Raw genomic sequence first — 20,049 nt, forward strand, 5'->3', positions numbered from 1 at the left:
GTTTAACAAAATCAATGTGTTGTTTTGTAAAAAAAAAAAAAAGTACCATGGGATACTTAGGTGAGGCTGAGGTGAGAGGTGTGAAATGCATAAATGGTTTGACACAGACCAGAAGTGTTGCTCTTAAACACACCCCAAACAACCTTTGATGCTCAGCTAGGCCTGGGTTTATTATATATTTGTATTTTTTTCCAAGTTAATACTCAAAAAAAAAAAAAAGAAAAAAAAAACACACGTTAGATTTGAAGTATGCATGCTTAAGTATGTGTGTCTAAACGCCTGATTCTGCCAGACTTTCAACAGACTGACATCAAAGGAAGATCAGAGTGTGGCATTCAGATCAGGTCACGGTGAGGCTTAAACACAAACTCCCTCCAGCAGTCCCTCCGTGCAAAGCCACATGTGCTGTTGTGATAGCCTGACCATATCTCACTCTCTGAAGGAGAGGAACAGCCTTGTCTGCCCTATGCAGTCACTGCTTGCTGCTGCAGTGGCACATTGAGACTCAGTACCTGAAAAGGCACATGCGCAGAGCCTTCAGTAATTGGTTTTTAACTTCATAATGGGACATTTTGAGTCATTTGAGTTATTATTCAGTCTATAGCACGACACCCGTCACATCTACTAAAGCACATGACACTTTATTTTGTGAGTCAAGATTGCATTACAAATACCCTGCTTTCTTTTGTCTTGTATTTTGGGATTCATCGTGGCAACGTGTGAGTTCAGTAGCAACATGATTAATTGTCTATTGTAAGCAAATTCCAACACACTCATACGGCAATTCGTATCTATTTCGTGCTTTAGCGAATTGTTGGCTACTTTGTATGGGCCTCTCATGATGTTTAAGGCCTAACTTACCGATCATGTGTTTTTATGTCACTCTTGTAAGAAAGTACCTGCTGAAAACATGAATGAATGTGAAGAGATGACTATGCATGTCTGAATAATAATTCAATAAACAGCTGCGTGTTGAGAAAATCACTATTCATTATGACAGAAGTATATATGAATAAACTATTGTAATAATAAAGTTAAATTTGTTGTAGGATTAATTTGTGAACACAGTAAGTAGGGCTTCTCTCCTTTACTTAATTCAGAATGTGGCTGTAAAAATATTGAGGTCATTCATCTTTATAGATAAAGATCCAGTACACGATTGCATGATTGGTATTAGGAGCCTAGAATTATGAGTTTCCTGAAGTGGTTATGAGGGGTTATAATCCCCCCCCCCCCTAAACAAAACACCCAACTGTCATAAACTTTAACTTTGATTCAATGTACATTTCTGCATTTAGCAGACGCTTTTATCCAGTGCATGTCTTCAGTGAGAAAGAGGTTTTATGTATATAATTTTATTGTAGGCCTACAGAGTGTCTAAGAGGAAAATAATGTCTAACATGTCTAACAGGAAAATAATTATGTTTTCATAGAATATTAATGCATTTCACTATTTACAGTAGAGCTGTAACAATTATATTTGCAGGTCAAATCATAAAAGCAGTATGGCACTAGTTAGGGTGTTGCTGTATTTGCACTTCTTTAGAGACTTAAGAGACTAACCCTGATTAGTATAGCTATAACAAGTAGTATAGCTAGATCCTCTAAACCCAGGTAAGTGGGCACACATTAGAGAAGGGTTTAGTGATTTGTGCCAGGATTTTACCAATGGAGGCGCTATTGCAGGAGGAACTGAGCATCTTCATAGATGCCAAAAATCCTTAATATATCCTAATTTGTTTTAGCAATGCTGGTTTTATGCAAGATAATAGAAACTGTCGGTAGAAACCTCACTTAATAATAATACAACATTTGTATGGGTGTTCTGTCTTTTACTGTACAAAACGTGCAACATTTTCAGTTTAATTCAGACAGAGAATTAATTAGAGCTACAATACTCCCATTTAGAGTGAATTGCCAGAAACCACTAGTAAAAATCCAAATGCACAGACTGAGGATACATTTAACTCAATGACTTGATTTCAGTCCAGCAAAAACAACATCAGGAGTGTGAGCACATCAAAATCTGCATAGAAATATGTTGTACGTAGATGGAGCAGATTTGAACGCCACAGTACTGATATTCTATTTTCTACTTAGTCACACAGATTGTAATGGGACGGGAGGGGATAAAGGCGGGACAATTAATGAAGTAATCACTATGTGGGAAATGTATATACACAAATAATTGGATTTTCTTGATCAAAGAGCCCCTCGCCGCCTGGAGACCCCGCTATTGGATGCCGGAGTCACCCGATCCCCCTTTCTGTAATTAAGGATTTGTTGTGCGACAATGCGACTGTGTGTTATCTCTAGAGATCTGGTGCAGGCTTATGAGATAACTTCAAGAGGAAGGAATCATTTGACTCAGTAGAAAGTTCACACGTAGCTTTTCTGAAGAGTATTGGCTTCATTAGTTACCCAGGGAGTCTGGCTTACTCCAAAAATCACAGCGAACATGCCATATTAGCAGTTATTCATAATAGAACATGTGATAAAATATGCTGATATCGTATGCATTATATAAACACAGTAATGTAGACATTAAAATTGTGCAACTGAAATAGGAAGAATTAATAGAAGAGTTGGAATCTGGTGTTGATATTTTATGTAATAATTAGAAGTTGTCCACTTTAAATACCACATTAATTTAGCTACAACAGTAATAATGAACCATGGAATATGTCTGAAACACACATGACTTTGATCAACAGATTTAATGCCAACCAAAGCAGGCTACAAATTTCCCACAGATGGTTTTTAACAAATAATAAAAGTATGATCCGGTTGTTTCTGGCACAAATCAGCAAAGCAGCTCTCAAAGCACTTTTCCTTTGGTTGCACTAATTGCTTGTGATTAAAGACCAAAGAGAACAAGCGACTGCTTATTGTTTCATAGTTCAATCATTTATTAAAGAACAATCCCGCAGCACCCTGGGAAAGTCCACGTGAACCCGTCAAGTTGACATGATGGTGATAATGTCTTAGTTGTGTGATTTGCAGGCTGGCAAGAGGAGGAGATCCAATCTTTGAGAAAGTCTGAGCATTTTCCAGTTCTCCTCCCTCTGCTCCGCCCCGAACCAGCCAAGCCTTCAGTGAAACCCAGTCTGTAGCACATGTGACACCTCCACAAATATCACAGGAATCAAGGAGTGCTAAAAACCACAAGTGCTTCAAAGTAGCATGTGTTTAGGAGTTTAGGAGCAAGTAAACAGTCATATCAGTGCAGCTTCAAATGTGAGCAGTAAAACAAGACAAGTAAACACCTACAGAGAGATGTGTCTAATCTATGACTTTTTAAACGGTCCCTTTCCAGCAGTTTGGAGTGGTTGATGTCGAAGCAGATCAGCTCTTTTGATGGGATTAAGGTTTCTCACAAAGTAATGCGGAAGGAGGGGGATTCCCACCGGGAGGAGATCTCAGTTTCCCTGCAGTCCATAGAGTTCAATTCTGTTTATTTTTCTTAACAGTTGTCTCCAATTATAAGGTGTAAATGGTATACTATTTAAAACATCTCATATATATATATATGAATATATTTCTGCAGACAGGCTCAAAAGTATTTACAATTTTTGGTAACCTTAATACAGGTTATTCAAGAGTTTTAAAAGTAGCCAGCACACAATTAAAACTTTAAATTGTTTATTTTAATTTTCAAATAGATTAGGATACAAAACAGCTGTCAAGAGAGAACACCAACACTGTACAAGGCTGAAACTTCACCCCAACTCACAACCATGCCATTCAAGACCATGCAGTGTGTTACTTTCCAGATGTTATGTTTTCTGAAACTTGTGTAGTTGGAATGAATCGATTACCAGAGGGAGTTTTATAATATCGACATGAGAAGCAGCGATGCAAATTTAAGATCTGTACTAAACTGTTAGTGGAACAGCTAGTCTCACATTACAGCCCTGCTCATTTACACGCTCTGCTTCAATAAAGTGAACATTATTGAGCAGCTGATCACTTTCTCTCAAGAGGATGTACACACTTTGTTCTGTGGTCTGTCGCTCATAAACAGCTCAGACCAAACGGGAAAAACAAAAGTAACAAACGAAGCACAGCGAGTCAGCCATCAATCATCTAATCATGTTGTTTGGCAACATATTATTTTAAATATTAACAGTTCAACAGTCTGCCATGGACAGTCCTTATATAATTAACCACAGTATGTATTTACCCTTTTTATTTTACAAGAAAACTGATAAAGAGCACATTTGTCTTTCATAATAAATACATAAATCCAAATACTGAGAAAATAACGCATGCATAAATAATTACCCCTCATTATTTTATATATACAGCACATTTTGCAGCAAAAGGCTGGAGAAGGCAATCTGTAAAAGAAAAAAAGAGGTTGATCAGTTTTCAGTGATTTCATAAAACATAAATGCAAACATTTGACAGTGTAATATAAAATTCTGAGAGCTTGTCATGTAAATCAATGATCTTTATAAAAATATAGCAGACTACATAGAATGCGTGTAAATATCAGTTGTTACTCTGCATCTCCTAATAATATGTTTTAGTAAGATCACATTTAAAATGCTTAGCTTCATGATTAGCTCTCTAGTTTTTATTGTTGTGGGCAAAACATATAATGAATGCAATACAATGATTGAGAGATGAACAAATATATGTTCTTCAAAATCCTGTTGCATATTTGATGGATAATAATGCATGGATAATCAAATAATAAACCTAAGACACTTCAGTCCAGTAAGTGTTCATCTTGAAATATCATTAACAAAATAAAGGTTATTTTTACATTAACTCTATGAAAATCAGTACAGATTTCACATCAAAAAGACACGTGCTAAAGGGGGACGTTTTTCACATTAAATGACCTTTTACTTGCTGAAAAAGTCTGAACCATCAACCAGACAACAGAAGGCATGTAGTAGATTGTACAAAAGCTTTTCCATCAAAGTTTTGATGATGTTGATAATTTAGATGCCAAGAAACAGTAGGCTTTATAGGGCTAATGAAAAGCTTGATCAAATCACATGTAAAATATCAGTCTAATCTACAAGAGTTTGGTGGTGACGCGCAACTGTAATGGATGTCTTCTGACAGAATCACAACATTGTCTGTGAGTTTTTGATGAAAGCATCAACAGTGAGTTTCTTGATTTTTTAGCGCTTCTTTCGGACAGGTCAGAGCCTTTTCATGTTCTCTGGACAGACAGCACAAGAAAATAAAGCGAAAAGTCTGAAAAAAGAAAAAAGGGGTTCCCACATCTGTCTCGCACACAAGAGCAGGAGAGATGGAAAGGCAGAGAAATGCTCGGGGCTACTCGGTGCGAGAGCCTCAGTAATGGTGTCTCGTATGAGAAAACATCTGTGAATTTCCTCAGTGATCTACAACAAAGTCCAACTCAGAGTAGTCACTCAGTGGCCCTTTGAAGTCTCTCCCTGACAGAAAGCTGCCATTGTGTTCTGCCCTCGACACTGTGTAGCCTGACTCTGCTCTTGCTAATTTCCAACATCTTTCCCTGAAATCTGATACTGTTGCCGGTGCTCAGGCTGGAGCGGTGTGCTGACGGGCCCCGGGTCAGGAGATGAGGGAGAGGTCGGCCCTTAAACACCCGCTCGCCGCTGTGTGTGGCATCGCAGCTCTGACCCGCTCTGTTGCCGCCGGCCCAGGGTAATTGTTGGGGCCACGTCTGGCTTCCTCGAGCGTGATCAGAGGTTTCGGATTAGACGGAGGGGCCAGAACATCTAGTTCATGGATATTTACTCATTTTAGATTCAGTAGGGTTTGAAGACCTGTGCAGACGTTTGTCTTTGAGACAATTGAGGCTTTCTTTGTTGCTGAATTAATCAAACATTTCAGAGCACAGAGAGTGAGATAATTAACATTTAGATTTCACATCAACAAACAGTTTTGTAGCCAAATTAATATGAAACAATGGATGGCCAACTGGAAATAGAGATATTGTTCATTGACTGAAGGAAAATAGAGCTGCAAAACCACGCTCTTTGAGAAACTTAACTGAGTTCTCAGCTTTACTTAAGTATCAACTTTATCTCAGAATACTTTATTTAATTTAGGGGCCGTTTACACAAAGTTTTCAGCCAAAACGGGAAACTTTTTATGCGTTTTGCCTGTTTGTTTACACGACAACGGCGTTTTGGGGACTGAAAACACACATTTTTTGAAAACTGGGTTTCAAAGTACAAGTTTTTGAAAACGCCACCATTGTCGTTTCCGTGTAAACACCCAAAACGGGAACCTTTGAAAACGGTGACGTCATGCGCGTGCATAGTACGAGTTAGGTTTGTAGACATGCGCAGTACGTGTCGATTTTAAAGGCAAGCGCGAACAAACATACACAACCATGGCGGAGTACATGGTGCTGTTCCCTTTCATGGGAACTTCGAACTGCGTCCTCTAGGGGTCGCTATGGGGAACGCCTCGTTGTGACCCGTGTCTGAAGCATACATTGAAAAAAACCCAACTCATTGGCCAGTGACAGCCATGACGTCACTACCGGTGCGACTATAGTATAAATAGGCGCCGGGAGCACACATCATTCTCTTCTTCGTCTTCATTGACTATATTGTTTGTAGCGAGCATTTCTGTGGTAAGAGTGATCGCTATTCATCTCATTATGGCGAGCACTAGCAAAGCGTTTAAGGATGTGTGCATCTGTGTTGATGTTGTTTAACATCTGATGACACACATGCTCTATGCGTTATTTGTTTGGGCGAAGAGCACGCACGCAATGCCTCCGAGGGGGCAATCGGCGTTATGATGAGCTTTTGGAAATTATGGATCGCGCCACGGCGAGGCTTTGCTTGTAGCGGGTGAAGAAAGTGACGTCGCGAAGTATCTCGATGAACTTTATTTTTCTGGCCATAACCCTCCAGAAACATATTATGATTTTCATATTTTAGGAGCAAAAATCTGGCTACAATAATCACGTCCACATGAAGTCATTTTTAAAAGTAAAAGCCATGGTGAAAAGTTTCCAAAACTGCTTTAGATCCTGGAACATAAAAGAGCCCATAGTTGAGGAAACACTTAAGTTCATGCGGATCGATTGACAAAGTTAAGACTAGTTTGGTAAATCTTTTAGACACAAGACTAGTTTGGTACATCAGTTGGCTAATGGCTCAGTTAGTACTGATGTCGAACATTGGCGAGATTTGGCCACAGCCCACATTCAAGTCCAAATGCAGCGGGGCCAAATCTCCCACTTTTATCCCTCCGGTATTCACTCAGTGCTCATGCAAATGTGAGTAATTCAGCGGGGCATAGAAAGCCCTCAACAAATTGCAGGTGTTAGGAAGCCGAAACAAAGGCCACTACAAGCCCTAATGGCATCCAGCATCATTAGCAAGTCTTTGATGTGCGTACTCCACTCACTCTTTTATCTCCTTCTCCCCCTCTCAGCCCTTCTCTTTCTACATCTTACGCTACCTCGCTCTCTCTCTCCTTCTGTCTTTCTCCTCTAACCCGCTCTCTTTCCGAAGTTCTTCATTAAATCGGCCTTTACGGAGGGTGCCCACTCCTGTACCCGACATCTGTTTGGCTCTTATGCCTGTCTGTCTGTCACACATCAGTCAGCGTAAAAGCAGCACACAGCTAATCTGCAAATATCCTAAAGTACCTGTTTATTCTGAGAAGTGGCAAGCAAAGACGGCAAAATAAAGTGTTTACTTTCATTCCCAGCTTTATTATCCTAGCGCGATTACGAGATGCGGCTCGCAGGAAGCGTTTACTAGCAAACGAACATACACGCGAGTGCGGGAGTGTGTGTGTTCTTGTGTATCAATGGCAGGTTACCTGCTTTACATCCCAGCAGGTTTGAAAGAGAGGCTTTGGAAACACTGCTATTCAAAACTCTTCCTTTGAACTCTAGAGGATATAGAGACAGGACAATGCCAGTCTATTTGTGTTCCCCCTTTGAAGTCCACCCTGTCTATTAGTATGAGAGAGAGTGCTGTCTGACAATAAATACTGCTCTATCTAAAGATTACGGCTGCAAAATATCTGAAAGGTGCCACATTGCTCCGCATACTTGGAAAACCCACTTCTTTAGTGACAGATATATACTGAACAAATGCCAAATTGGCTTCTTACCAAAATGTCACACATCAGATGATACACTCTGTGGACTGTAATCAGCTAACAATTCAGCCGAAATATAGGCAACATCTTCTACTTCTTCATCGAGTTTTTGGCATGTGAGGCTCTAAATCAAATTGACTGACAGCAGTATTGCAGGAAAACCATAATCAAATCAAAATAAACAACTGTTGCAATTGGCAACAAACACACAGATCTCCTCACTCCAATATATGCATTAATGAACTGGTGAAAACCCAACAAGGCACAGACTCAACAAACATAACATGCCATAAAATGGACAAACAAGGGCTACCAAACAGAGACAAATAGCAATTTTAAATAACCAAAATCATTTTTGAATGAAATCTACATCCCACATCTGAAACCTGAAAGTTTAGCTACAAGAAATGTGAAATCATACTACAGAAAAAGGCTTTCATTCCCAGCTTTATTATCCCAGCGCGATTACGAGATGCGGCTCGCAGGAAGCGTTTACTAGCAAACGAACATACACGCGAGTGCGGGAGTGTGTGTGTTCTTGTGTATCAATGGCAGGTTACCTGCTTTACATCCCAGCAGGTTTGAAAGAGAGGCTTTGGAAACACTGCTATTCAAAACTCTTCCTTTGAACTCTAGAGGATATAGAGACAGGACAATGCCAGTCTATTTGTGTTCCCCCTTTGAAGTCCACCCTGTCTATTAGTATGAGAGAGAGTGCTGTCTGACAATAAATACTGCTCTATCTAAAGATTACGGCTGCAAAATATCTGAAAGGTGCCACATTGCTCCGCATACTTGGAAAGAAAACATGCTCTAGAGCAAACAGTTAAAACTGAGGGGAAAGCTCTTCGGCGTTGTGTGCGGACCACATTAAAAGAGATTGTCGGGTGCTCCAGATGCAGAGGGCACTTTAATGAGCGCAAAGAATAGGCCAAACTGGTTTTATGGAGCGTTATTGAGATATTAAAGAGCACAGGTGCAGGGCCAGCATTGTTTACAGGGGCTGAGCTTCTGACACAAGATCAGGGATCATCGGTAGCTTTAGCTCGTCAATAAAAGCATTGTGTTTGACAGTTTCACAGCTCTGTTTAATTCTCAGCCTGCTTTTGATTACTAAAAGTCACACAGAGTTTCTTCAGTTTGATATTGTCTCAGTTAACCAAGGATGCCTGCTGAAGAACAGTCTCCACCGTGAAGGCACACTTCTTCTCGCAAGCGCAAAAACTAGAGCTTGTTCAAAATTGATTTCCATGGCAAAACAGGGCCAAAATAATCTAGGGAACAAGATCTCTCTTAATGGATTGGATGTTCTTTAAAGAGGCACTCGCGGGTGTTAGAGTGACCTATTTCAGTCGGCGCTTTTCAGAGGAGCTAAATATTCTCAGATGGGGAATAATGCTCGCAGAATATTCTCATTACCGCCTCATCCAAGCGTTAGAAAACTGGACACGGCCAGCTATGATTAGAACTAGAACTAGTCAGCATGCACACACTGACACACACTAACCGAAAGTGTTATTAACACAACTTTGTGATGATCATTTATCTGCATTGCTTCTGTCGGCATTCATAGGAATTACTGTCATTTTATAATTATTACGCTTTAATTCATTTTGTCAATCGTACATTTTAAGTTGCGTGTACTTTGTAACAAACAAGAATTAAATCTACACTTTCAGTTGAACTTCAAAAAATTAATTCTAAATCCCAAATCTGGCTAATGTTTGTTTGCTATGAGCCACATGGAAGTTGAGTGAGTATAGGCCATTTATGAACAAGGAGGTTGTTCGTTCAGTGTTATAGCACGCACAACCACAATGCATTCACATAAGTGAGCATAATGTGTCCACGTGAACAGTAGCCTAATGTGTCTTTAAAATGAAATGTGTTTTTCAAATATGTTTCAAAAAACTTGGCATAAATTTGAAGAAGATTAAAATATCTGAAACACAACAGTGAGAAACGACTTTACGTTTCACGTAAAAGCAATGAGAACCTCTCTCTGCGGAAGGAAGACCCAAATGAGGACACTAATAGCAAAAATGAACAACACCATCATAAACATTCAGACAACTGGAAAACCAATAAGATCTCCCTTGACAACAACAAAATGGACACCGCAATGTATCCCCACACCGCTAACAATAAATCTGCACTGTCCATGAAAAATGTTGCAAATTTAGATCAGCCATTCTCAAACTCATTCTCTTCAGGACGAACGTATTTCCCAGCATCTGATAGAGATGATTTATTAGCCCAAAATGTTATTTGACTCTATGGGATAATTGTAAACAGAGACCTATGTAAAACACAAGAGGAAAATCACCCACTTCTTTAGTGACAGATATATACTGAACAAATGCCAAATTGGCTTCTTACCAAAATGTCACACATCAGATGATACACTCTGTGGACTGTAATCAGCTAACAATTCAGCCGAAATATAGGCAACATCTTCCACTTCTTCATCGAGTTTTTGGCATGTGAGGCTCTAAATCAAATTGACTGACAGCAGTATTGCAGGAAAACCATAATCAAATCAAAATAAACAACTGTTGCAATTGGCAACAAACACACAGATCTCCTCACTCCAATATATGCATTAATGAACTGGTGAAAACCCAACAAGGCACAGACTCAACAAACATAACGTGCCATAAAATGGACAAACAAGGGCTACCAAACAGAGACAAATAGCAATTTTAAATAACCAAAATCATTTTTGAATGAAATCTACATCCCACATCTGAAACCTGAAAGTTTAGCTACAAGAAATGTGAAATCATACTACAGAAAAAGGGATGAAACTGATCTGTAATTGCATGTGTTTACATTTACGTTCAAAAACACTCATGTACATCACTTGATAGCCACATTTTTTATTGTCAGTACCTCTATTACATGTATATTTGAATATGTGTGCAATATTTATTCATTCTTTGAAAATGTTGGAAATGTAACCTTGCCAATGCCAGTAAGGCAACCATGCTAATGGTTCTTTTTTTTTTTTGGACCTGAAAGGAATTAAAAGAGAAAGACAAAAAGCAATGGAGGGAGTTTGAGCGAATAAGATCTGTCTACATCATCACTAAAGATCAGATTTTCTTGTGGGCCCTGAGGGGTCAACAACTGCTGATGAACCAAATGATATGCAAATAATAAAAAAAAAAAAAACAGCGCCACAAATTGGCTTGTGTGCATGGTGCGGCCCTTCTCATCTCAGACAGAGTTTGGTCCAGAATTTCTCATCTACACCAACATCACGTCAGGTTGACAAATGGAGTTGTTGAATAAAAGAGAACAAGTAATACTAATAATAATAATAATACAACTTGTTAAAATAACAAAGTTGAAAGCAATTTGAAATGTGAAATTTTTAGTTTACTTTAGCAATTCTGAGTGTATATCTTGCAACTCTGACTTTTGTTCTTGCGATTGCAAGTTTCTGAGTTCTGTTCTCACAATTGTAAGTCAAAATTACCTTATTTTATCCTGTGGCGGAAACAAGCTTCCTAGTTATCTATTTAACTTTGTTATAACATAACGTAACCTAACATAACATTACTTCCCTTTCAGTCGGTCACTCTCTATGTCACATCGGTGATGACCGACGAATTGGGATCTCGCCAGAGAGACCAATCCACTTCGAGTGTAACTAAACGAGCCAAAAAATAAGAAAGACATTGTAGGGTATTCCTCAAACTTTCCATTACCATGAGAGGCTTTGAAATGCAGATATTGCCTGATGCCATGAGATAAGGTCAGATCCATCTTTAAGAGTGCCAGGCTGTCATAAACATCATAAAAGGGCAGTTAAATATTTGGTTCATAGGGCCCTAAAAAGTAGGTTTAGACAATAAGGAAACATTTTTTTCTATAAAATACTTTTAAACAAACATTCATTAAATGTTTAGTTAATTTATTCTCTGATTCTCAGCACCATTTCAGTGTTTATAATTTAAAAAATAATTCACAACTTTTTTGGTGAATTACTTTTTTATTATGAATTACCTTCATAACTTTTCATAATAACCCTATTTGGACACTGGAATCACAATAAAACATTTCTGAATTTCACTGCAATAGATATAAAATATCAAAGCAATTGTCAACAACTGCTTTTCTCTTCACTAACTTCATTTTTCTTCATCATTTTGCTCAGTGTCTTTGAATCATCTGGTATTTTTGTGATTTTAAGTGGATGCATGAAGTCAGTTCTCCTCAAGTTCACACAGCGTATCCACAGTTGTAGACATTACATCACATTAACTAGCAACATGATGCACTATTATGTCACAACAACGAAGTGCCACATTATTGTTTGATTTAATTTAAATAGTTATCTATGACAGAAAATAAAATGCAAAAAAGGTAATCATTACATTTTATTGAACAATTTGGACTTTTTTCTTTCAAATCTGAGGGGGAAAAGTGAGAATTATGAAATATAAACAGATTTTCTTTCCTTCACGAAATTTTTAGTTTACTTTAGCAATTCTGAGTGTATATCTTGCAACTCTGACTTTTGTTCTTGCGATTGCAAGTTTCTGAGTTCTGTTCTCACAATTGTAAGTCAAAATTACCTTATTTTATCCTGTGGCGGAAACAAGCTTCCTAGTTATCTATTTAACTTTGTTATAACATAACGTAACCTAACATAACATTACTTCCCTTTCAGTCGGTCACTCTCTATGTCACATCGGTGATGACCGACGAATTGGGATCTCGCCAGAGAGACCAATCCACTTCGAGTGTAACTAAACGAGCCAATGGACATTGGCATGCGGATTTCGCATCTGGCTGCCACACCCTGTAGCGCAGGTATAAGAGGCAGCAGGTGCACCGCATTAATTCATCTTCGCTTCGGAGCCGAGCGGTGGTGCATCACTACTGCTCTCCTGTCCCTCGAGTGATTGCAAGAACGAGTGCGGGCGTTACGGCACAGCAGCGGTGGTCACGGTTTCACGGGAGAAAAAAAGATTGTCTTCGTGGCCAGCTTCCCTGCGTGCTTCAGCACTAAAGGAGCAATCTCCAAAGAGCAACACGGGTGATAGCGTCTTTTTAAAGATGCCTTATCACCCGTGCGTTTCTGGATGTGGTCGTTACCTGGCGCCTCTGGATGGTCACGATCGCTGCCTCACATGTCTGGGCATTAAGCATGCCGAGGAAGCATTTGTGGATGGTGTATGTTCTTCTTGTGGGGACATGACTATCTCGGAGTTGCATAAAAGTCTTTGTTACGTCAAACCTGGCATGTTCCCTCTGCCTTTGCCGCGATCCAGTGCCCGGGGAGGCGCTGCGTCCGGTGGAGTCAGAGGTGATTTGAGGATCACAGTGAGGGCTTCCCCAAGGTTCCTCACCCCTCAAGCACTCCGCAGCCGGTGGAGTTTCCGATGGAACGTGCTGGGCCCTCTGCAAGACAGAGTGCACCATCCGTATCCCTCAGTGCTCCCTCTGACGACCAGATGTCGATCGCTGCATCAGAGGGTGAGCTCTCTCTCTCCGGGGATGACGGCCCGCCTGCGTTGCCCCCTTCGGGTGTGGTAGCGTTGTCCGAGCCAGACCCAGAGATGACGGCTATGCTTTCCCGGGCTGGGAACTGCGTGCTGCGATGGACCTCGCGCTTCGAGCAATGAAGGTGACCGCACAGTCTCTGGGTCGTGCGATGTGGAAATCGCAGTCCTGCTGGCGAAGGATGCGATAGAGCCAGTCCCTCCAGCCGATATGAGGTCGGGGTTTTACAGCCCTTACTTCATTGTGCTAAAGAAAAGCGGTGGGTTATGACCGATCTTGGATCTGCGAGTTTTAAACAGTGCACTTCACAACCTGCCGTTCAAGATTTTGATGCAGAAATGCATTTTCGAGTGCATCCATCCCCAAGATTGGTTTGCAGCGATTGACCTGAAGGACGCGTACTTTCATGTCTCGATCCTCCCGCGGCACAGGCCGTTCCTGAGATTTGCGTTTGAGGGTCGGGCATATCAATACAAGGTCCTTCCCTTCGGGCTGTCCCTGTCACCTCGCGTCTTCACCAAAGTCACGGAGGCAGCCCTTGTTCCTTTGAGAGAACGACTGGCTCATACTCACACAGTCTCGCGATCAGTTGTGCGCACACAGGGACTTGGTGCTCAGACACCTCAGCCTGTTGGGTCTTCGGGTCAACTGGGAAAAGAGCAAACTTGTGCCAACGCAGAGGATCTCTTTCTTGGCATGGAGTTGGATTCGGTCAGCCAGACAGCACACCTCACCCAGGAACGTGTTCAGTCGGTGCTGAACTGCCTCAAGACTTTATCAGGCAGGACGGCGTTCCCACTGAAATTCTTTCAGAGGCTTCTGGGGCATATGGGCATATGAGACCACTTCAGCACTGGCTCCATGGCAGAGTCCCGAGGTGGGCGTGACTACGCGGTACTCACCGGGTTCAGATTACCCCGGCCTGCCGCAGAACCTTCAGCCCGTGGTCAGATCCTTTGGGCAGGAGTGCCCCTTGAACAGGTATCCAGGCATGCTGTGGTGTTCACAGACACCTCGGCCACCGGCTGAGGAGCCCTGTACAATGGGCACGCAGTGTCAGGGATATGGACGGGGCCCCACCTGCGTTGGCATATCAATTGTCTCGAGTTGCTGGCAGCGCACCTTGCCCTGAGCCGCCTCAGAGGGCGCCTTCGGGGCAGGGACATACTGGTCCGTACGGACAAAACTGCGACCATTGCTTATATCAACCGGCAAGGCGGTTTATGCTCCCGTCGCATGTCACAACTCGCCCTCCACCTCCTCCTCTGGAGTCAGAAGCATCTGAGGTCCCTTGGTGACATCCATATCCCAGGAGTGTTCAATCGGGCAGCCGACGAACAGCACTTCCAGGGGAATGGAGACTCCACCCCCAGGTGGTTCAGCTGATCTGGAGACGGTTCAGAGTTGCTCCAGTAGACCTGTTTACATCTCCAGAAACCACCCACTGCCAGTGGTTCTACTCCCTAACCGAGGCAACGCTCGGCACACAGCTGGCCCCGGGTCCTGCGCAAATATGTGTTCCACCCAGTGAGCCTGCTCGCACAGACACTGTGCAAGATCAGTGAGGACGAGGAGCAGGTCTTGTTAGTGGCTCCATATTGGCCCAACAGGACCTAGTTCCCGGAACTCATGCTCCTTACGACAGCCTCTCCCTAGCCGATTCCTAGCCGTGGCCAGCTTCCCTGCGTGCTTCAGCACTAAAGGAGCAATCTCCAAAGAGCAACACGGGTGATAGCGTCTTTTTAAAGATGCCTTATCACCCGTGCGTTTCTGGATGTGGTCGTTACCTGGCGCCTCTGGATGGTCACGATCGCTGCCTCACATGTCTGGGCATTAAGCATGCCGAGGAAGCATTTGTGGATGGTGTATGTTCTTCTTGTGGGGACATGACTATCTCGGAGTTGCATAAAAGTCTTTGTTACGTCAAACGTGGCATGTTCCCTCTGCCTTTGCCGCGATCCAGTGCCCGGGGAGGCGCTGCGTCCGGTGGAGTCAGAGGTGATTTGAGGATCACGGTGAGGGCTTCCCCAAGGGGAGTTCCTCACCCCTCAAGCACTCCGCAGCCGGTGGAGTTTCCGATGGAACGTGCTGGGCCCTCTGCAAGACAGAGTGCACCATCCGTATCCCTCAGTGCTCCCTCTGACGACCAGATGTCGATCGCTGCATCAGAGGGTGAGCTCTCTCTCTCCGGGGATGACGGCCCGCCTGCGTTGCCCCCTTCGGGTGTGGTAGCGTTGTCCGAGCCAGACCCAGAGATGACGGCTATGCTTTCCCGGGCTGGGAACTGCGTGCTGCGATGGACCTCGCGCTTCGAGCAATGAAGGTGACCGCACAGTCTCTGGGTCGTGCGATGTGGAAATCGCAGTCCTGCTGGCGAAGGATGCGATAGAGCCAGTCCCTCCAGCCGATATGAGGTCGGGGTTTTACAGCCCTTACTTCATTGTGCTAAAGAAAAGCGGTGGGTTATGACCGATCTTGGATCTGCGAGTTTTAAACAGTGCACTTCACAACCTGCCGTTCAAGATTTTGATGCAGAAATGCATTTTCGAGTGCATCCATCCCCAAGATTGGTTTGCAGCGATTGACCTGAAGGACGCGTACTTTCATGTCTCGATCCTCCCGCGGCACAGGCCGTTCCTGAGATTTGCGTTTGAGGGTCGGGCATATCAGTACAAGGTCCTTCCCTTCGGGCTGTCCCTGTCACCTCGCGTCTTCACCAAAGTCACGGAGGCAGCCCTTGTTCCTTTGAGAGAACGACTGGCTCATACTCACACAGTCTCGCGATCAGTTGTGCGCACACAGGGACTTGGTGCTCAGACACCTCAGCCTGTTGGGTCTTCGGGTCAACTGGGAAAAGAGCAAACTTGTGCCAACGCAGAGGATCTCTTTCTTGGCATGGAGTTGGATTCGGTCAGCCAGACAGCACACCTCACCCAGGAACGTGTTCAGTCGGTGCTGAACTGCCTCAAGACTTTATCAGGCAGGACGGCGTTCCCACTGAAATTCTTTCAGAGGCTTCTGGGGCATATGGGCATATGAGACCACTTCAGCACTGGCTCCATGGCAGAGTCCCGAGGTGGGCGTGACTACGCGGTACTCACCGGGTTCAGATTCCCCCGGCCTGCCGCAGAACCTTCAGCCCGTGGTCAGATCCTTTGGGCAGGAGTGCCCCTTGAACAGGTATCCAGGCATGCTGTGGTGTTCACAGACACCTCGGCCACCGGCTGAGGAGCCCTGTACAATGGGCACGCAGTGTCAGGGATATGGACGGGGCCCCACCTGCGTTGGCATATCAATTGTCTCGAGTTGCTGGCAGCGCACCTTGCCCTGAGCCGCCTCAGAGGGCGCCTTCGGGGCAGGGACATACTGGTCCGTACGGACAAAACTGCGACCATTGCTTATATCAACCGGCAAGGCGGTTTATGCTCCCGTCGCATGTCACAACTCGCCCTCCACCTCCTCCTCTGGAGTCAGAAGCATCTGAGGTCCCTTGGTGACATCCATATCCCAGGAGTGTTCAATCGGGCAGCCGACGAACAGCACTTCCAGGGGAATGGAGACTCCACCCCCAGGTGGTTCAGCTGATCTGGAGACGGTTCAGAGTTGCTCCAGTAGACCTGTTTACATCTCCAGAAACCACCCACTGCCAGTGGTTCTACTCCCTAACCGAGGCAACGCTCGGCACACAGCTGGCCCCGGGTCCTGCGCAAATATGTGTTCCACCCAGTGAGCCTGCTCGCACAGACACTGTGCAAGATCAGTGAGGACGAGGAGCAGGTCTTGTTAGTGGCTCCATATTGGCCCAACAGGACCTAGTTCCCGGAACTCATGCTCCTTACGACAGCCTCTCCCTAGCCGATTCCTAGCCGAGGAAGGATCTGCTTTCTCAGAGACGGGGCACCCTCTGGCACCCGCGTCCGGACCTGTGGAAACTCCATGTGTGGTCCCTGGATGGGATGCGGAGATTCTATGTGACCTACCCCAGGAGGTAGCTCTCACTATCGCTTCAGCATGAGTTTCGTCCACAAGATGGGCCTATGCGCTGAAGTAGAACCTGTTCATCGAATGGTGTTCCTCTCACCAGGAGGACTCCCGGAGATGTTTGATCAGAGCCGTGCTTTCCTTCTTGCAGCTTGGGCTGGAGCGAAGGCTGTCCCCCTCCACCTTTAAGGTTTACGTTGCTGCTATTTCCGCCCACCACAACCCCATAGAGGGTCGGTCGGTCGGTCGGGAAGCACGATCAAGTCGTCAGGTTCCTTAGGGGGACAGGAGGTTAAATCCTCCTAGGCCTTCCTCCCTGCCCTCTTGGGATATGGCATTGGTGCTATGAGCCCTACAAACTGAAGCCTTTGGAGTCAGTCGAGTTGAAGTTTGTTTCTATGAAAACCCTACTCCTGACTACATTGGTCTCGATCAAGAGGGTGGGGAACCTGAAGGCATTTTCGGTCGACGAATCATGCCTTGAGTTTGGGCCGGCTGACACAGGGCACTAGAGGGGGCAGCACCTGTGGCACGTTGGTAGGGATCCCAATTCATCGGTCATCACTGACATGACGCTGAGAGTGACTGACTGAAAGGGAACGTCTCGGTTACGTATGTAACCCTCGTTCCCTGAAGGAGAGAATGGAGATGTCATGTCCCGTCGCCACAGTTGCTGTACCACCGCTGATCTGCCGGGTCACTGGTTCGGCTCCTCAGCGAAAACATGAATTAATGCAGTGCACCTGCTGCCTCTTATACCCGCGCTGCGGGGTGTGGCAGCCAGATGCGAAATCCGCATTCGCATTCGTCGGTCATCACCGACATGATCATACGTAACCGAGACGTTATCTATTTTATCAGTTCAAACACATTTTTGTCAAAGTTTTCCTTTAAAAGTGTGTTTGCTCTTGTTAAAATAAATGCCACTTGGTTTGACAATATTCATCTATTTTTAAGTGTGTCTTAAGTGTCTAAATACTTTTTTGGGCCACTGTACATGGATAGAAAGTCAACAGAAAGTCAGAGTTCTGCAAAATAACTGCTGTTGTATACTGAATGACTATTATGACACCACAGGACGTCAATGTCTCCAAACTCAGTGAGCTCTGTTATTTAGTTCTTCATTTACTCATGCAATGTGACATCTGCACTGTCTGTCATGTGTATTAGAGCAAAACATGTCTGACCTGACAGTCTGCCACAGCAAACAAGACTACAATCACAGAAAGAGGGGAAAAAAGAGTGCAGAAATCAAAAGGCACTATGAGTGATTTGTTCATATTGGAGGGATGTAATGCTGTACTTGACTTCTTTGAGTTCTTGAAGACTGAAACGTGTTTCTCTGAAGATCTTTTAGCTTTAGCGGTTATTTAGGTGTGAGTACTGAGAGAGAGATGCTGCCACTGCCAGTCAGATAGATGATGCCGAGGATATCACGTTAAAAAAGAACAATGATTTATCACTTGTCTTCTGAAAAGTGTCCTTTAATTCACCTTTATAAAACAGATGGTTGAGGTTCTAAAATCTTACTGGATGAGCCATGTCTGAAGCCAATTTAATTAAGCAATAAAGTATGTGAAGTTGTGCTTTACAGTTACTATTTTCATGACTGTAATGCTGTATTGACCAATCAGCATCCCAGAAAGGCACAACACAGGCCGATATACACACAGGTCTACCTACGGGACCACATATAAACTTGTATATTATTCTATGGTTTTTAATTCTGCATTCATTCTCTCTCACTCTCTCTCTCTCTCTCTCTCTCTCTCTCTCTCTCTCTCTCTCTCTCTCTCTCTATATATATATATATATATATACGTATATATATATTATATATCTATAATGTATACTAGTATAGGAATGTTGGCAGCTTTTATCCTATTGCTGCTGGCTGTGCATGATTTAGCCATTCTTTATGTCTACATAACCATGCTTTATGTCTACAACACCCCTCAGAAACCCAATAAGTTGATCAATTTTATTTTCTGTGATGGCATATTTCCTGTTAAACAGGACATTAGTGCTGGACAAAAAAACGTCTTGTTATTCTTCTAAATTAGGTTATTATAATTAAATAATTGGGTTGGGACATCTATATGGGTAGCATAAACTTGTGAAAATGATGTGTGCTTAATTGTATTGAATGTGCACTTGTATTGTACTTCAAATCTAAAAAGTATATTTTTAAAAACTGTTCTTGCAGATAATATATTAATGAAATAAAAGGTCATTTAAGTGTACTTAAGTAGAACACACTTTCATGACTGTTTCTTAACACACTTAAGTCACTTTAAAAAAGGGCACTTTGTAAAATTAAAAGTTTTACTTTAAAGTACATTTTAAATAATTATGTTTTAATAATCTTTTGTCATGCTTTAAAGAAGTACACTTATTTTGATTGTTGACTAACATACTAAAACACATGTAAAATACTTGATTATTGTTTTAACTGTAGTGTTATTCTGTATCACA

The 20,049-nt window shown here is 43.0% G+C and overlaps 2 protein-coding genes across 2 annotated transcripts in view; both read right to left on the bottom strand.

Annotated features, from left to right (window-relative positions):
- The window catches only part of LOC107588255 (transcription factor Sp5-like), a 15,219-nt gene extending 1,707 nt beyond the window's left edge, over positions 1-13,512 (bottom strand). Inside the window, exon 1 of the mRNA XM_016276288.1 lies at positions 13,321-13,512. Within this exon, the coding sequence (XP_016131774.1) occupies positions 13,321-13,512 (192 nt within the window). The remainder of the gene's footprint in view (positions 1-13,320) is intronic.
- LOC107588256 (myosin-IIIb-like) overlaps positions 3,706-20,049 on the bottom strand; it is a 179,350-nt gene continuing 163,006 nt past the window's right edge. Inside the window, exon 39 of the mRNA XM_016276289.1 lies at positions 3,706-4,340. The gene's annotated coding sequence lies outside the window, so the exon portion shown is untranslated. The remainder of the gene's footprint in view (positions 4,341-20,049) is intronic.

This window comes from Sinocyclocheilus grahami, unplaced genomic scaffold (assembly GCF_001515645.1).
Source record: "Sinocyclocheilus grahami isolate Dianchi unplaced genomic scaffold, SAMN03320097.WGS_v1.1 scaffold100.1, whole genome shotgun sequence".
Classification (NCBI taxonomy): Eukaryota; Metazoa; Chordata; class Actinopteri; order Cypriniformes; family Cyprinidae; genus Sinocyclocheilus; species Sinocyclocheilus grahami.